The 18464-nt window shown below is 41.6% G+C and overlaps 1 protein-coding gene across 2 annotated transcripts in view; it reads right to left on the reverse strand.

The window, feature by feature from the left end:
• gmip (GEM interacting protein) overlaps window positions 1–18464 on the reverse strand; it is a 51159-nt gene that overhangs the window by 24542 nt on the left and 8153 nt on the right. The window contains exons 1-4 of one of the 2 annotated variants that reach the window (XM_015349229.2): window positions 14963–15382; window positions 4574–4664; window positions 3144–3231; window positions 2128–2188 (exon numbers count right to left, since the gene is read on the reverse strand). In XM_015349229.2, coding sequence (XP_015204715.2) covers window positions 2128–2188; window positions 3144–3231; window positions 4574–4664; window positions 14963–14984 — 262 coding nt within the window. In that variant the 5' untranslated portion in view covers window positions 14985–15382. Of the gene's footprint in view, window positions 1–2127; window positions 2189–3143; window positions 3232–4573; window positions 4665–14962; window positions 15383–18464 lie in introns of those variants that run through there. The other variant, XM_015349228.2, reaches the window with a different exon arrangement.

Genomic DNA, 18464 nt, shown 5'->3' on the forward strand with positions numbered 1-18464 from the left:
CTGGGATGCTCTTCCTTAAAACCTTTCTTTCGTTGTTTTAGGCATTCTACATTCCTGTAAGCATTACTATGTAGCCATGAAGGCCAGCCGTTTGCTAAGACACAGTTTTGTTCCAGAACCCAAGGGAGCTTCAAGCCCTTTTTAGCTGAAAGTAATGTAACTCAATATACCGCCAATCATTATTTGTACAACTGACTCATCTTCCTGATAAGCATCCGTTCTTTCCCACTACAATTACAACACAGATGCACAGACAGAAACAGCTGGTTTACCAAAATGGAAGACAGTGAAACCCATTCAAATTGATTCATTTTTACCGTTTCCAAAGAACAAGAAGATAAGAAATTAGAAAGTTATTTGATCTGCACAGACAGCACAACTGATTGAGAGTGAGGACCTGTTTTATGAAAATTTTAGCTCTTCAAAAATGTCTGATTTGTTTTTAAAAAGCAGAGGCATTTCAGAACTGTACGTTACAGCTCTAGCAGTGGGTAGGAAGACTGATCCTATTTATCTTTTCAACAGCATCAGATTCCTGCTCCAACCCCAATTATTGCAAGTGTTTCAGTGGTTGGATCAACCTGTACTATTAGGACTCTGAACAGATGTGATCCGAGAATAATCCACAACTCCTAATCCCATTGCCAAAGGGCAATCTGTTAGTGTGACTAATTACAAACAATCAAGAGCAAATTAGCTAGGACTAGGCTGTTAAAACACAGTCCAGCACTGCTCCATGTAATTCAGTAACGATTCGCATTGTGGATTTGCATGGAAATTTATACCATGGGTGTATTCTGGATCAGCATGCAGAAAAGCAGTGTTCAGGAGATTCCTACAACAGACTATGACAGCACTACAGTAAATGTTAAAGGGCTGCATCAGGTAGCCCCCCCAATGTTATAGTATGGGAAATTATGGTATTAACAGGGCTTTCTGTAGCAAGTATACAGTAGATAAACCATAGGAAATTATGGGGATAGGGGGGAGAAAAAGGCAGTTTACTGTTAAGGTGTAATCTTTCATACCTTGGAGGTGTATCATATGGAAAAGCATACATAGTAAATCTGCTCCACATAATGCATTATGGTAATGCCATAAGATATATGACCTGGCTTTAACTTTTAACCTCCACAAAACAGCCACACAAAGGCATAACCGCCAATGCCAGGGCCCATTACAAGAGTAACAGACCAATGGGGTGATCAAAGTCTCTCCTTTATTTCGTTAGCGACTAAAACCTGACACGCATGCTGCAAAGCAGAACATGATAAGCGCAGTGCTAAAACACCATTGAAAAGTGATCAAAATGCTGTCTTTTGGACTACAACCAGACCACATCACCATCCAACTGAGCTAAACAATTTTTAATTCAACCAATATCCACCCTATTTTGTATTCAAATAAGGATAATATTCCAACTCTGTGATTCAACTGCATTGTGGCTGACCATTTCCCAATTAAAGAATTCGTCCCTGGGCTCAGGCACACATCCTCCACACCAAGGACTTGCAAGGTGGGGAAGGGATATCCCCAAAACTTCATGCCCTGGATGTGCTGAATAGGGGTCCCCCAATGCCCCCACAGCTCTTCATATTTCAGGTAAAGGCAGAGAAATGTATCAGGGCATCATCCTCAGCTTGCTCAAATGATATGGAACAGTCTGCTGAAATAGTCAATCTTTCCAGCACTACTCTGTATAATTCAGTAACTATTAAAGAATAAAGCTATACTGTACTCGCACAGTAAAATACTCAGGCAACTGCCTCTATTGCATCAATATCTATGCTATGATTATCCTTCAAAAGCCATAGCTCATGACACTGCACGATTCTGTCAAGTCATATTAACACATCAAGTTCTTTGCCTCTGCAGGCCTGGATTTAAGTCCGTTTCACCAAAGGGCCTAACATATGGCAGAGCAGCAATTTAATCTCCGAAAGCCTGGTTTACAGTCCAGGGGATTATTAGATGCAATGGGATTAGACACCAGCCTTTCACTTCTGCAGCCTGGGGCTCCTGTCCAAGGGTCTGTGTTGGGCACCCAGTTAATCAGCAACAATGCATTGGTGTTTTCTTAGCACAGCAAATGCAAAAGAAAGAAAACAACTTCATCATTTTACTTACTAGAGAACATACATTCCCGGTCTTCCCCATCACGGTACTCCAAATAAAATGTGTCATCAGACTGAAATGAAAAGCAAAATGGTTACCCTCCTGATCTGGCTCAACACTGAAATAAATAGCTAAGTTCTTTATCACGTTAGATACACTCGATCTAGATGCTTGAAGATTAAAGGGATTTGAATTTGTTTTTTCAATGCATTATGTACATACTGTACACTTTCTCTACTTTGAGTTTATATTTTCTCTTTGTAGTCTTTTAGGATTTGGTCTCAGTAACACAATCTGACATGCTGACAGCTGAAGGAAAAATTGATTCTTAGAAGCTTTTAAGGACAGGAAATGGTCCAGAGAAAGTGTTACACACATCTCATCTCCTGTGGATTTTATAGGGTGGTGCAACACTAATTCCCTACCCAGGAAGCTCTACCACCTCACAATTGAACTAAAGTTGAATGATAAATATAGAGATCCCAGCATTACACTAAGTTTCATTAACTAGTACTGTAAAATGAGGGGTTGTCAGTCTTTTCAGTTATTTGTTTTCAATAAATTCCTCCCAAAAAACATTTAATAAAATAGGAACAAGTGATAGGTTTATTCCATGCTAAAAAGAGAAGAAAGAAACATTCTGTTTTCTTTCTTCTCTTTTCAGCATGGAATAAACCTATCACTTATTTCTTTGCAGCCTACGCATGCTGACGCACCTGAACTATTCCATAAAATTTGCAATTAATAAGGATTCCATCATTACAAAATCTTAAAAGTAACATTTCAGGTAAAAAAATGCAGATCAGGCAGTGCCAGAGCAACATATAGCCATGCCAATTTGAGTGTGCTAGATGAGGAGATGAAGTATTGTCCCACTGTTCCTGAAGTCCCACCGGACAGTCTCCCAGGACCTCCACGACCCAGTAGAACCCTAATCAAGAACCCCTGGTGTAAACTGGTTTCTGTCAAGGTGAAATGTGATTGTGCCATTTGGACACAGTAGATAGGTTAGCGGAATTCTTACTCACCGTGAGCTCATCTATTTCTGTGGTTTCAGAAGATACAGTCTCTGTGATGGACTGGGTGTCGGGGTCTGTGGCAAGAATATCCACGGTACTGAAGGACAGACAGGAAATAAAAAATAGTTCCTTTCTCCCCAGTTCAACATAGCCCTAAGTTAACAAAAAACAAATGTAATGTTGACTCCAAATGATCCAGATCTGAAGGTCTACCGTAACTCCTGCTTCTTTAAAGGTTGATGAAAAGTACGTTTATCACACCCACCACATCTTAAGAAGGGCTTAGGAAGATATCATTGCATTTGGCCAAAGAAACCGTGAGATCACAAATGCCCTTATTCTAGATAATTAAGGTGATCAGGGAACATACCTCCTTGGGCTCTAGCAGAAATGTTTAAAAAGGTCCTTGACCCAGGATTATGGCACCAGACAATAGGCCTTACTGGAAACATTCATGGCAGCCATAACAGCCTCCCTGACAGTGGAGAACATATTGTCTGAAATGGAGATGTGGCTTACATGCCTGGTAAACTTACTTCTATTTATTCCCCTAAATGAAAGCTGCAGCCACCAAGCAGTGACCTCTGGAGTTTCTACTTCACCAGCCAAGTACCCAATCCCAGCAGCACTCCAGCATGAAAGCTTTCCTCCCACAGAAAGGCTGAGAAGGAGCACTGCTTTAGGTTTTACACAACGGTGAGAAAAACAATGGTAGCCTTCTTTAACTGGAACACAAGCCGAATCACCACAGCAGCACACTGCAATAGCTACGCTGAGGACAAACAACATTAACTATTTCTGATAGCATCAACATTGTGGTTTGCGCCATCAGTCAGTGAGCGTTTTAGGTTGACTGTTGGCACCAGGTAGGATGTTGCACACTGTAGCGGAAACAACACTATCTCTGATGGCATCTGTGCCTTCCGAAGAGAAAATCTTATCTAGTGTATTCCAGATAACATCTAGCATGTCTGGTGGGGTGTCTGTGTGTGTGTTTGGGGGAGAAGCATCCAGGCAGTTATTGATACAGTTATGAGAAGGGAGGGGCCAGAGACATGATGAGGTTTTACAAGTAAGGCAATGGGCTCTTCTTCTGGGGAAAAACTTTTGAGAGAATCTTGTTTGAAGCCTATAAGAAGCTTAACTATCCAGCGGTACTTTAGAGAGGGACTGAAGAAATATACCAAAAAGCTCAAAGAAAATGTTTTTTGAATGTTATGATTATATGCATGTAGGCATCTATTTTACCTAAATAAAGGGGTACAATTATGAGGTGGGACACAGGTGATGAAGATCTCAGAAGATGGCCAAGATGGCACAAGCATTGTGCCAGGTAAATAAGCAGGCTTTGCAACACCCCCACTTTCCTTGGTACAGGCTTGACAACAGTAGGTTAAATATAAATAGGACTAAAAGCACACGGGGTCAAGCATACATACGATTGCGCAAGGGACATGTCCAAGGCGTCAAACTCCCGGAAAATCTCGCTGTACCTCTTGGTATCACTTCCTTTGGAGTGACTGGTCACATCTGAAAAAAGAAACAGACAGGGGGACAGGATTAATGCATTATTCCCAGAGAGGGAAGCAAACAAATACACATTCAAAGAAAAACGCCACTTTATTCAAGCACATTCACAATGCCATCTTCACACATCACTAGTTTTTTTAATTGCAGTGGAGGACTGTCGAACTGTTTGCAGTCCTGTTTATAATACTAATTGCTTGCACTTCTACAGTACTTCTCCAAAAGGATCACAACGCCATTCACGAAAAGAGGGGACCTCCATTCACCCTGAAGTGGACCAACCACTTAAGTATGGAGCTGTAGCTCTTATGCAAATTTAACGGAAGAATTTAACACCATGGCATCATGGGATCTTTAATGGTCAGGTTGTCAGGACCTCAAATGGAGGTCTCATCAAGCAAGTCTAGACCCTCCAGTTTCAATGCATGCTTAAGACTTGGAGGGCTGCTTTCTTCTGCATGAACTTGCGCTTAGATGTCTGCGTCTGGAGTCCTGTTGCAAACCAAAGCACACATAGAGGTTCTCCGTGCCAAATATGGATTAATACAAGTTTTAAGCCATTGGGTGCTCTCTAGTCTGGGCCACTCTTATCCTCCCTAGCTGGTGGGATGCAAGCCAGGCCTCCAGATGTTCCAGTACATGAACACTGTACAGCTCTTCTGTAAGCCTCTGCTACATTTGGAAGGCTTTTCAATTTGAAGCAGCCAGTAACTACAACGAGGTACTGCAGAAGTTAAAATCAGGTCAGCTCCATTCAAAGGTTGCCTTAAGTCAGCAGTCTGACAGAGCTGACCCATATGTGGCCTTTTTACCCACATGCCTGACCACTAATTTTGTCTATTTGTGTAACCAAGTGGAATTTTTGCCTTATAAGTAAAGGTCTGCACTCAGTTGACTGGTCAAGTTAATTGCATATATATAATCAATTACATCCAGCTGATTGTATAGTTCTACTGTTCCCATGGCTTTGTTTTACTATTATCACCACAATTACTGCTCAGCTTCAGTCTACATATTGGATTCTATTTCAAGTCGAACCCTAAATCACCTACAGTATTTACAGACTGGGAATCCTTGTACTGTATAAGCAGTATACATTAAGCAACTAAGCAAGCAATGTTTCAAATAAAGGTAACGCCTGTCTTTAAGGACAGAAGGATATTCCGATTTGTGTCCTAAAAGATCTCTAAACAAAAACAAACCACCTCGTTAAATCTATCAAACTTATATTGTTCCAAGCCTTTAGAAATGAAGTATTTAAAGACTACCTGTAAACCCTGGATTTTAGTTTTCCAAGACCAGAGTTTGAGATCCCCTGTCTTTTGTGCTTCATAAATACATGAATAATGGATTGCTGTGGACAGGAATATTATGACTGCAAAGGAATTGTAAAGAGTAATAACTTATGTAGCACCTTCCCAAACCCAAGGCCACTGAATAAAAAAACAACTTCTAAATTAGTTTTTTTGCAGAGAGGACAGCTACAGCGATCACCTGTGAACAAGATCAAGCTGTATTTAATACCCATTTTTTTGCTCCGTTTCCAGTTTTACAAAGCAACACTATTTGATTACATTTGGAAATGCATAAACTGTTCAGGCGTTATTCCTGTAATTCATTGCACAATCCAGTCAGCCAAGAGCAAAAGTTCAGACCTTATCTTTGCCCATTAGCGCTCACGCAGAAAGCTCCCCTGTGAGAGGGGCATTGGGGAAGTATTTTAGAGAAAGAAGAGAGTAAGACCCTTTTTCTCTGTCCAGAAACCGAGCAGCAACACACCATACTCCCTCTAACCAAGACAGCAAAAGAGCTCTCACAGGGACAGAACGCTAAATAAAAAAAAACGACTTCAGATCTTGCAGTCAACATTACCCAGAAACAATTACACACAGGTGCCAAAATTAGCAAAGCCCATTTTTAAATAAACTGTGCTGTTCATAATGAATCATAATGAAGATGTGTTGGTTTTTTTTATAAGAGGAACCAGAATGGAGTTCTACACTAAAGGCAGACAAGTCAACACAATCCCTCATTTCTACTTTCAAATAAAGCTCCCAGAAGGCATACTTCCATGTGCACAACATGGAAATAAGACTTTCCAAATGCCAAGACTTTCAGACCACTCAGAAATGCATGTGAATCATTAAGAAATGTTTAATGCTTTATGTTCCAATTCTATACTTGCATATACCGTGTAAATTTGAAAATCGTCCCAATGGAGCCTGAACCAGTATAAGCTCTCACTTCAAGTACATGCTCTCTCTCATTCATTGTTGTTTTTCAAATTCTAAGCATTTCTAAAACGTTTCAGATAAGGATTAATTACATTTAAGTGCTCAATCTAAGAGGTCATTAAAGTAATCATTCTGTTTATACAAGGGAAAACATGAATGAAAACATCTACAGTATGGTCCGGACAGCATGATTTAGATACTGGATCACGTCATTGAACGTTTTGCCCAGGACTGTCCAAAGAGCAGCACACAGCTGTACTTTCAACTGGCATAGGGTCAGTTAGCCAGAGCTTTCTTAGCAAAACAGCACTATCTGCAGTTTCCCAGGCTTACAGTGATGTCAGCAAGAGACATACTGTACTCCTCCTCCAATCGGTGCTGCCTCATCTGTAAGGCACTATGCTGATGATATGCCAGCAGCCATATCACCTGCAACTCACAGCTGGCAGCCCACTGAAGCTCAGCAGGTGTGAGCCTGGTCAGTACCCGGATGGGAGACCTCCTGGGAAAAACTAAGGTTGCTGCTGGAAGAGGTGTTAGTGGGGCCAGCAGGGGGCACTCACCCTGCGGTCTATATGGGCCCTAATGCCCCAGTATAGTGATGGGGAAACTATACTGTAGAAAGGCACCGCCCATCAAATGAGACGTAAAACTGAGGTCCTGACTCTCTTTGGTCATTATAAAAATCCATGGGTGTTTCTCGAAAAGAGTAGAGGTGTTACCCTGGCATCCTGGCCAGGTTTCCCCATTGGCCCTTACCAATCATGGCCTCCTAATAATCCCCATCTATAAATTAGCTTAATTACTCGTCTTCCCCCTGTAATAGCTGATGTGTAGTGAGCGTTCTGGCGCACTATGGCTGCCGTCACATCATCCAGGTGGATGCTGCACATTGCTGGTGATGGAGGGGAGTCCCCATTACATGTAAAGCACTTTGAGTGGAGTGTCCATAATTGTAAGCAATTATTATTACTATCAATGTTGCATCATGGGGGAAAAAAACAATATTGCTAATGGGTAGAAGCACAGATAAGAAGAGCATCTGCCCATTCTTTTCACACAGCAAAGGATACATTAAATAAAAACTGCAACCAGATAATACCAGTGCTTACAAAGTCAAATTAATTCTGTTTTAGCGGTGAGAAAAACAGATACAGGAAAGAATTGTACACCAAGCCAATGTACAAAGAACTGGGGTTTCCTGTGTATTTGATACACACAAACGAATGCTACTTCTAAACCACCACTGCCATGGAAACAAGCGGCTTGGTGGAGCATTTCTCTCAATGTCTCTCAAACAATTGCAAAAACAAAAAAATAAGAGGCTGGTAGTCTCATCAGGTGGCACTCAAATCAGATCGATCAGGCATCAATGTTGTAGAGGGGACGGAGAACAATTCCAGACCTGAATGTTGCACCCAGAAACTAAGTCATTACAGGGGGTACATTTAACATCTCCCGATTTTTATGCCATTGAGTATTTATGATCGTGAACGTGATAATTCACTGATTTGATGCCCAAATGACAAACTCCACCCTAAAAAGCAGAGTGAAAATGGCAAATTTCTAGTAAAAACAAATCATTGCAAAACTGTTTTTGTGTCACATAAAAATCATATATATATATAGAACTATTAGTTTGAGATGTTTATTTAATTATGTCTTTTCTATGCCTGGCATTTAGAGAAAAGTGGAAAATTTCAAGCAGATTATTATTTCAAGCAAGATAAGATCACTTTATTAGCCATATACAATTTCTTGCATTAGGAATTTGTCTTTTCACATACCCCAGCTTGCTCTCCATGAGACACACAGAGAGAAAAGCTTGGGGTCAGAACAGCATTTATATCCAGGTGCCCCTGGAGCAGGATTCCTCTGCCAGCTGCGAGATTTGAACTGGCAACCTTCCAGCCACAGGCGCAGATCCTTAGCCACAGTGCCACCGCTCTGCCCTTATGCTGCTAGATAAGCCAAGTAATGTATTCTGTATTTAATATTATTTTAACTTATCAAGTAACATAGTAGTATACACTATTAGATGTGCTTGTATATCACATGGTATTTAATGCAACTATGTAGTATTACAGGGCACATAAAGGTGAATTTCAAAGTATTCTGCAGTGTTGCATTCATCTTCATGTGTACTGTTAAGTATTATTAAATGTTCAGCCCTCATTCTCAATGCTCTCTCATTCATTATTTTTCAAATTCTGAGTGTTTCTAAAATGTTTCATATAAGGATAAAGTACATTTAAAGTGTCCACTTTAATGGATCATTACAGTAACCATTTGGTTTATACAGGGAAAACATAAATGTACACTACTGTAGACTTCTGTCATCACGTCCTGGTCTCTCATACTGTTGAAATGGATTCTTAGAGAAATGTCACACTTAACATCCTCTGTGAAATATTTATGTACTCCTGGTCCCTTAACCCTGTTATTTTTTTAAGGGAAATAATTCCCTGCTTACCATTCTTTTTTTTTACGGTCCCAATAAATTACATTAATATTACCAAAAATATTGGTAGCTGGAGTTTACCCCAAGTAGTTATTATTAGCAATACTTTTTTTTTGTCTTTGGTGTCCCACTTCTTATCCAAGCTATCCTAGCAAAGAGTAAAACAATCTAGCAACTTATTTAAACTGCACAGAAAAATATGCAAACTGGCATTCAGTCAATGTTGATCAGAAAGCGGACCTTTTTTTTTGCGAATACTCAGGTACAGTCCACCTTTAAAACAAGCTGGCTTTTGATGCTTATCTACAAATCTGCACACGAACATTGGTTTGAAATGCAACAGCTTCCTGTCTGTGAAACAATAAAAGCTCAAGACCACAACAGCAGTGACATCTAGAAGGAAATGTACTGGAGTCTGAAAGGTACATTTCCCCCCTCATCTGGGTGTTTATACTACTTAATGGTTCTGTGCTCTGCTGCACTCACTGCTGTACTTCACTGTAACTATTCCACCAAATAAAACAGCCTTCTCCAAGATCTACAGGATCCAAGGGAAGAAAGGATTGACTCTAGCAGCAACTCCCCACCCTGGTCCTGGGTGAATTCAGTCTTCTGATTTTCATTCCAAATGAGATTAAACATTCTGGAGATACTCAAGGCCTTTAAATGCTCTAAAAACCCATCTTCCTGCACTGTCCTTGCTTACACAAATACTTGAACGTGGTTTAACGGATTCTCATCATCTTATGAAAAATCAGCTTCCATGGTTATGACTGAAAAGCTCTCAGATGTGACCAATTTACAGAGATCAGATATTCCTCCAAAAAACTTTCCTTCTCCAGGGACAATATATTAGGAGAGGAAATTAAGCTTAAAAACATACTGCAAATGAAAAATTAAGTAGCCTGTGATTAAGAGCACATTCTCTTTAAAGTATCCATGAACTTCTTATTTGTTGTATTTGTTTAAATGCAAACTTTTTATTTGCATTTAAATTAGTCAAGGACAAGACAGATGCACTTTTGTAAACATTAGAACATGTACAGTATGCACTCAGACAGGCTGAAAAGCATTACCATTACTTCATGTGCACTTACAGTACAGATTCAATTTCATTATGTCCCAGTTTCTTTGTACCTTTGCTCTTTTCTCTTGTCACTTGTGCACTCCGTTTAGAAGTGTTAATAAATATGCTCCGATTCTGTACCTCCCAGTTTGGAATTTATCATTGATATTCCGTTAGGCCACCATTCAAAGCATAAATCTTTGCTCATTTTTTCATAACAGTGCGTCCTCCCATTCACAACCACCTCCCTCTCTCTCACTGCCAGGCAGGCTCGCTCTCCTCTCAAACTCTTGCTCTTCAATCTTACTCCACCCCTCCCCCTCCCGCCACCCAACTCTGTTAAGGTCTTTCAAAATCTGCACAAAATTCAAGGAAAAGGAAGAGAAGTCCGCCCTTTTTCTTGCACAAGAGGGCATTCTAAATACGCCTTAGCAAGACCAGGAACTTTCAACTCCCCCATTAGAAGAAAAGTGACCACTTATTTTATGAAGAGATTGTTTTCATCACTCAAACTTTCTCCCAACTACAGTACATTCATAAAGACTGTCAAATACTGTAAGCAGTTGATACCTATAGTTTCACTCTTTGGTCCTTCAGGCGACATACTGTATAAGAAACATTTCTCTTCTCAAACAATCTAGGTAAGTCAATTACAGCAAAGACAGAACTAAGTGGAAAAATGTAACATCTATCCTAACCAACCAAACTTTCTGCCCATATAAGCAGCTGGGAATTTCTGCGGTGCAGGTAGAAACCTTGCTCAAAGATACACTGCTGTGTCCCACATGGTATTTGAACCCACAACCTTCCTATTCCAAGTCCTGAGCCTTACCCACTAGACCACACAGCTGTCATATGTAGCATGCAGTTCAGAACACATCAGACCATCGGGGTTTGGGCTTAGATTAGATCACCAATATAAAAACAGCAAAACCAGCAACTTCTACCAGAGTGATATCAGCAACAGAAACACCACTCTTCAAACTCTTCTCAGCACTGATGAGCTTGCAGATGAATGGGTATGATGAAGGAGCGTGGAGGCTCATTCTCATCCTGCTCATCTTTATTGCTCTGCTGGTGCAGGAAAGGATTTGTGTGGCATTGTGTCTAGACAAATGTCTTCACCATGCCTCCAGCTGATAGTGACCAGCTGGATTAATGACAAATTTAGTGAATTACCAGGGAATGCAACACCAGCCCTCAACTGAATAGGTGAGAGTGCAGACAAAAACTGAAATCTCCCTCCCTTTGCAGAGCAACATTCGAGCTTTCGCAAGGCAGAAGAAAATGTAATGGTTCAAAGAATGGATGACGACAATGGTCAAGAAAAATTCTATAAATATACGTGCAGGGGGTGTGATCGAGTCTTGTGATTAGGTGGCCGGCGTTGCCAGCTCGCTCAAACGGGAACTGAGGGCGTGAAGAAGTGAAAACTGAAGAAAAGCAGCATGACGCTGAACTTCTGCTATTGTCGACCGAGAGCTGGGAGAGCTATCTAGGGCAGCTGCAGCACCTTAAGAGTCCAAAATCTCCACCCACCCTCTCCAAGACACATTCGCCGCCATTGAGAACTGCCTACTGTCAGTCCACCCACCACTCTGAGCCCACACACATCTGGGCCAAGCCTCAGAAGAACACAAAATTTCCCCCACTTTCAACCCTGTCTATTTCCACACCACTAGCCAGAAAGGAAGCACTGAGCTCTAAGGCATTGCTGCACAGCATCAGCCTGCCGGTTCAGTTGTACTGCAGGACATCTGTCTGACCTCTGTACTGGGGATCACTTAAATTTTTTTTAAAAAGCGTCACCCACTAGAGGAATAGTACCAAAAACCATCAGAATTGCAAATACCCGCTTTGAATAACACTTTGGAAGACAATACTGGCACAGAGACAACCCAGAACTTTATGATAGCGATCAAGCTACTTGACCCCATTGCAGCGGGGACAGACTCATGGCCACCGCTGGGAGCTCTATGAGCATAGGAGAGAGCGCAGTACAGGCCAGGAATTTAGCCTGACCACCTACAATCTCCAAAACCTCTTTCAGACTGTGCCCTCTCCACCTTTATCATCTTATTTCTTTAAGTTTCACTGCCTTCAGGCTGATCTTGGCATGTGCAGTCTGTGCTTGGCATTGCAACCATTGTGGAAACTGCCTTAATCTTCTGTACTGTAAAGTGCTCCAAGATCCATCTGCAGTTTGTTGACTTGAACTACGTTTGCTGAAACGTGGACTATCATTTTTGACAGGTATAAGAACAGTCCTAATTGTAGCATGGCTATAAGATGGGGTCTCACACTCCATTTGCTCCATATTCTCTGCTCCATATTTGGTTGAATTATTAAATTAGGTGCATAACTTACATCTGTAACCAGGCTTGGAGGCGAGTTGTAGGTAACCATCTTTAATGACGTGAAGGACTTGTGTAATAAACTGTAAATACACTTTATTTTGAAAATGTGTTAATTGAACACTCACGTTCGAACAAAAAGAGATTCAAGGGGGCCTTGTGAGGCCCCTGCTTGAAGTTCCATGCCCGAAATAGAGGTTTTCTAGCTTAGCCTTGAGGCGCATGTGTGTATACAGCAGCTGGCTGAAGTTTTTATAAGCCTCTCTCTCTCTGGTTCTCTGCAAGGTTGCGTTCCAGTTAGGTCAACCACATCCTGCTTTCCTTGACGTCAATCACTTTGTACATATAGGTCCGATTTGGGCAACTTGTTAAAAAAAAGAGTCAGGAGCCATTTTAACACAGGTCTGGGAAGGTGGGTGGGGGAGGCAATTTTAAATTTCAGTCCTTCAACAAAGCTTTGGGGTGGGGTGTTGCTTCAATACTGAAAGGGATTAAAGCACCTCTGTGAAAAGCCATTTTGAAGAACAGAAATACACAGAGGCTGGGAAGCCATTCATATGGTAGAGATGGACGCCGATTTCAAAAGGAACCCATGGATCAAAGTGTTTGCCTGGCTTCAAGACCACTGCCCCTGCAGAGACTAGTGACTGTGCTTCTTATTCTGAGCACTGCATAAGTAAGGGCAATGAAAGAAGAGAAAGCAAGACTGTACGCCTACTTTCTCTGGCCCGCAAGAAACCTAGGTCAAGTATGCTTTGCCAGAATGCTCAGTAACCTTGACATCTTAAGCATTCCGAAACCGTACGTTGAGAAATACGATCTTACAGGAAGCGACACACAACGCCATTTAGTTCCTGGGCAGGGAGACAAGTCTGCTGTAGGTAACGTTGTTTAAAAAGCAAGAAGGAACAATGCCCGCCCACATATAAAACAGCATCTAGGTAGTGCAGTGCTTAAGGTATTTGCATGGTTATAAAGGAGACACTCAGCAGAGTTTTCAGCATGGCTAATGACTCACCGTCCGCTACCCTGAACGAGTTGCTTAATGTTCTTGTGCTGTTTTGGATGGGCTGTAAAAGCCATATGATTGAAGTGATTGCAGCCATGTTTTGTAATGCATAGCTCCCCGCCCAATTTCCCAATGCCACTTTCACTAAAGCCAACCCCATAACCCTTGATTATTATTATAAGGGTGGTCTCTGAAGCCTGCTCATTCTCTTTCATTTATTATTTGTGGGCGATTGCAAGGACAAGGCTGAGCTCTCAACAGTTTGTGGTTCACCACTGCAACTCAACCCATCACAAAAGAAAATCTTGTCATCCTGTGTGGCATGTCATTATACCTTAACGCCAGCACATGCCTGTGGTCATGACTGAAAGTGAGCAGCACATCCTTCCTGGGCCTAGTCTTAATAGCCTTCACAGCTTTTCTCTGCAGCACTGTGATAAGCCTTCCTGGAAGAGCTGCCAATTTAACAAGATTGACTCTCTGCTTTCAGGACCAGTTGAATTTCCAGAAAGCTCACAAGCACATTCCATCCTGTCATATCTTATAATGTGCAGATCCGACAAGGGGGAGAGAGTAAAAGTGGCAGGAAAAGATGACAAAACACCAATCATAAAACACAGCAAAACCAAATGTCCATTTCTAGTAGCTTAGTCTCTTGTAAATCCTTAAGCAGCAAAGCTAAGTTGCATCTATGGCTTGGGCACAGAACGGCCTTTATTTTGAAAAAGGGGTAATTTTTTCTGTGGCGGGATTCTACACATTCGTATCTGAGGGTACGAACAGATCTATTAAACAGGGAGAAAGCACTGCAAGTGTAGAAGGAATGTCCAGATCAAGTCCTGCATGCAGATTTACCAAGACCGCTTGCAGAAAAGGTGTACGATCACCACCCTAAACATTAAAAAAGCAAACCAGGCTGAAAGGCCTCCTTTGGTTACTTAGTTGGAATCCTAAACCAGTAACATTGCACATGGCCATATCAACTGGAAATAAACTGCAGGATTCCAATTTAGTACATTTTGGGTTTGAACAGGTTTTGCTGGAATTAAAGAACCACAAAGGGGCAACATTCACCCAGCCAGTCTAAGCCCATGCCCCAGTGCAAGCACAGCCAAAATCAATGTCTGCGAAAGCCCTTCGACAGCTCATAACCCACTCTCACATGCAGAGTACTCACCCTCTTCTACAGAGTCGCCCATTTCTCCAATTCCACTGCAGTCACTCTGTCTCCAGAGGACAGGCCCAGGCTGTTTCTAGATCCAACTCTGAGCCCCAGACTCTGCCATACAGATCACCCCACTCTCCCCTAACTGCCCCTTCCGTAGGAGCTTGTTCATAAATATGACTAGACTGGTCCAAATCCGTCCACAGAAAAAAAACGAAGACTTGTAGGGAGAAATTAAACCTGTTTCTCCCCCCCCCACCCCACCACACCACAGCAGGGATGAGAGGCTCTTGTCTTTTAGAGTTCCCTTCAGTTTTCTTCTTTCAAAGCAGAAAAGGTTCAGTGAGCGCCTTTCGTAAAAAAGAAAAGGCGCAGATGACAGCAACTGCCTAGCAAACCAATGTTCTTCCTCGTCTGCCGATGTGTACAGGAAGTGTCTCAGTCTCCCTCCTGCAGCAGGATGACAAACTGTCAGAGCGAGTTCTTTTTTTTTTAAAGAAAACGCAACTGCCTCCATTTTCCGATTACCTCCTCCTCCTGCGTATCATTGAATTACTAACGCTAAGCCAAACAAGAAAGACAGGCAAGCTGTGGGTGTCCTATAGTATTTACATACTGAGTAAGAAGAAACTTGCCATTCATAATAGAAACAAATCCACAGGGGTCAAGAAAACGTCCATCTTCTTTTGTAGCAGAAGCACCAGTATGATATGGGTAAAAATCACTCCACCCATTAATACTGGTGATCACCAGATTTTCTCCTATGAAAGTCATAGGCTTGTAGTGCGTGAGGCCAGCAGTGAAACACTGGGACACAGGCTGTGTGCCAGGTGGCAGATGCTCTCTTGCAGCCTTGTGAGATTTTGCCCAGACAAGCATGGGCCTGTTCACTGGTCTCTGAGCCCTAGATGCCACACGTCATCCCACAACATGGAGATGTTCTGTTCTGGAGAGCAGAAGATCGTCTTGCCATTCTCTTCACACAAGAAAGAGGTGGCTACAGCAACAGGGTGCGGGCATGCAGTGCAGTGCTTATGTCTACATGACCACGGGAATGGGGGAAAGCACAGGTCTCAGGACTCAAGCAATGGAGGGTTACCCTCAGTCACTGCTGGTGGAGACACTGCTGCCCAGACCATCACACTGAAACCCCCCATATCAATCAGGCTTTTCCATTCAACAACTAGAGCATCAATATGTACCAAACTCACCTACATTCATCAGCACAGTCTGTGCAAACCCTGATTCATCATGAAAGAGGGGACTTGGCTCCACTACTGGGAAGGCCATCAGGATGGGTTTTTTTTTTTGTACCAGGTCTGACATTCAACAGGTTGCCTCATTGCCTATTGCCTATACCCTCTCAGCTGAATGCATATACAACAATCAAAGTTACATGAATAACTCATCGGAAGGATTCCAAAAAACCTTTAAATAAAAGATTCCAATCTTGGGTATTGATTTTCCTAAAAACATGCACGCAAAAATTCAGATGAGATTACTTTTAAAATTACATGCATGAATAGCTTACATCTAATCTGTTGTTTTTCCCCCTGTTATTTACTCAGATAAAACATTCTTCGATATCGTTTTAACAATTAAGTGAAAAGGGCAAACTTGTCATTAGTTACAGATATATGTAAGCAGCTTCTGCGCTGAAATGTTAGTGGGCCCATTTCATTTTCTTCCATTTTGGTGTACCATACCCAAGTCTATGTTTTCCGTTAAAATATTTTTTCCTTTTCAGTTTCATGGGCCAGGCTGGCATGGTAGCACTGCAGTTAGCATTCCCGCCTCAGAGCACTGGGGCCCTGGGTTCAATTCCGGACCTGGGGTGCTGTCTGTGTGGAGTTTGTATGTTTTCCCTGAGCTCATCCGAGTTTCCTCCGGGTGCTCAGGTTTCCTTCCACAATCCAAAGACATACTGGTTGGTTAATGGACTTCTGGGATAACTGGACCTGGTGGGTCTGTCTCCTGTGATGGACTGGTGCCCTGTCTTGCACCTGTTGCTTACTGGGATGGGCTCCAACACCCCCCTGACCCTGAATTGGATGAAGGGGTTAGAAAAATGACAGACTTTCATGGGCCAGGAGGATAGCCAAAAGAGCCCCAGGGCACTCTACGAAAAATCCAGTGTAACAGTTTATGGTACATAAGAGTGGAAATGTGGTAACAATTAACATAAAAAAGGCTGCAAGGTTCAGAAAGAGCAATTGCAGAACCCAGTGCATTATCTGAAATATTTGCAAAACCTAGCAAGGGGATTTGGTGGAAGTTTCACTTTAAGATATTACACACACACAGCTCCTTTAAGGAAGTGGTTAAAGTGTGACTTTTGCAGCATTTTCCTGAGTGGGGCACGCTTCTTACAAAGAGAACACAGAGGTCAAAATAAAACGGAACCAAACTTAAACTTATCTGCTACAAAGGGGGTACTAAATCACCTTAAAAGTGGGGGCTTCTATTAAATATCAATGATTTCAGACAACTGAAAATGCACGTACACACTCTGGAAATATTGTAGTTGTTTGAAGGGAAAGAAAGTTTGGAGAGAAGAAGGAGGCCATCTGGCTTATGTTAAGTTAATCGCTGGCATATAATTGATCTAATGATCTCATCTAGCCTTTTACTGAAAGGAGCAATTGCTATTGACTTCAGCAACATAACTGGCTCTTGTGCCAGACCTCCACAACCCTTTGTGTAAATCAACATCCCCACAGTTTCCATCTGAATCCCCTTGTCCATGTTTCTTTACCGATTCTTAAGAAGTCAACTGGGTTGACATTGTCAATGCCTTTGTGGATTGTGAGTACTTGAACCAGATACTCGCATCGTTTTCTCTGTTTGGAAAATCTTTTAGCCTTTTACGAAAAGGATGTGACTTTGAAGCTGGTTTCTTGTCTTGGTATGCTTTGCAGAGCCATAATATTCTCATATTGCAATTAAATGTACTGTGCATCATATTCTAATTATGATTTTACATCCCTTGATTTAAAAATTGTGTTATAACTACATCCTAAACCTGTTTGCCTTTTTTTATTGCTTCGCTAATCACATAAACTTGGGCAAATAGGTATCCAAGTCTTTGGCAATCCCTTTTTTCAAGCTGAATGTTCCCCATTTTAGATTTACATGTCATAGTTTTATTTGCAACTAACAATCTTCCTTATCACCTAGCTAGAACAAATGTCATTCATGCAATATTCATCTCTATTATACATTTAATTTGATTCTAGAGTCTGCAGATCCATCTACAAACCGGACTAAAACCCATTACAAACCGGACTAATTTGCAGACTACAACAGAACATACATCATTGCTATAAACAAGGAAGAGCAGTGGTCTTAATACAGATGAATACCTACCACCTGCAATTTTAGAATAGAGGACTTCTAAAAATGAAAATGAAAAACCATCTAAAAAATAAGCATAACAACTTCTGTTTGTCTGCATTACCACTGTTGCTTGTTGGGGTCCTTCGATGTTAGTTAAGCATGATCTGCCTTTTCTAAA

The sequence above is a fragment of the Lepisosteus oculatus genome, chromosome 11, assembly GCF_040954835.1.
Source record: "Lepisosteus oculatus isolate fLepOcu1 chromosome 11, fLepOcu1.hap2, whole genome shotgun sequence".
NCBI classification, from domain to species: Eukaryota; Metazoa; Chordata; class Actinopteri; order Semionotiformes; family Lepisosteidae; genus Lepisosteus; species Lepisosteus oculatus.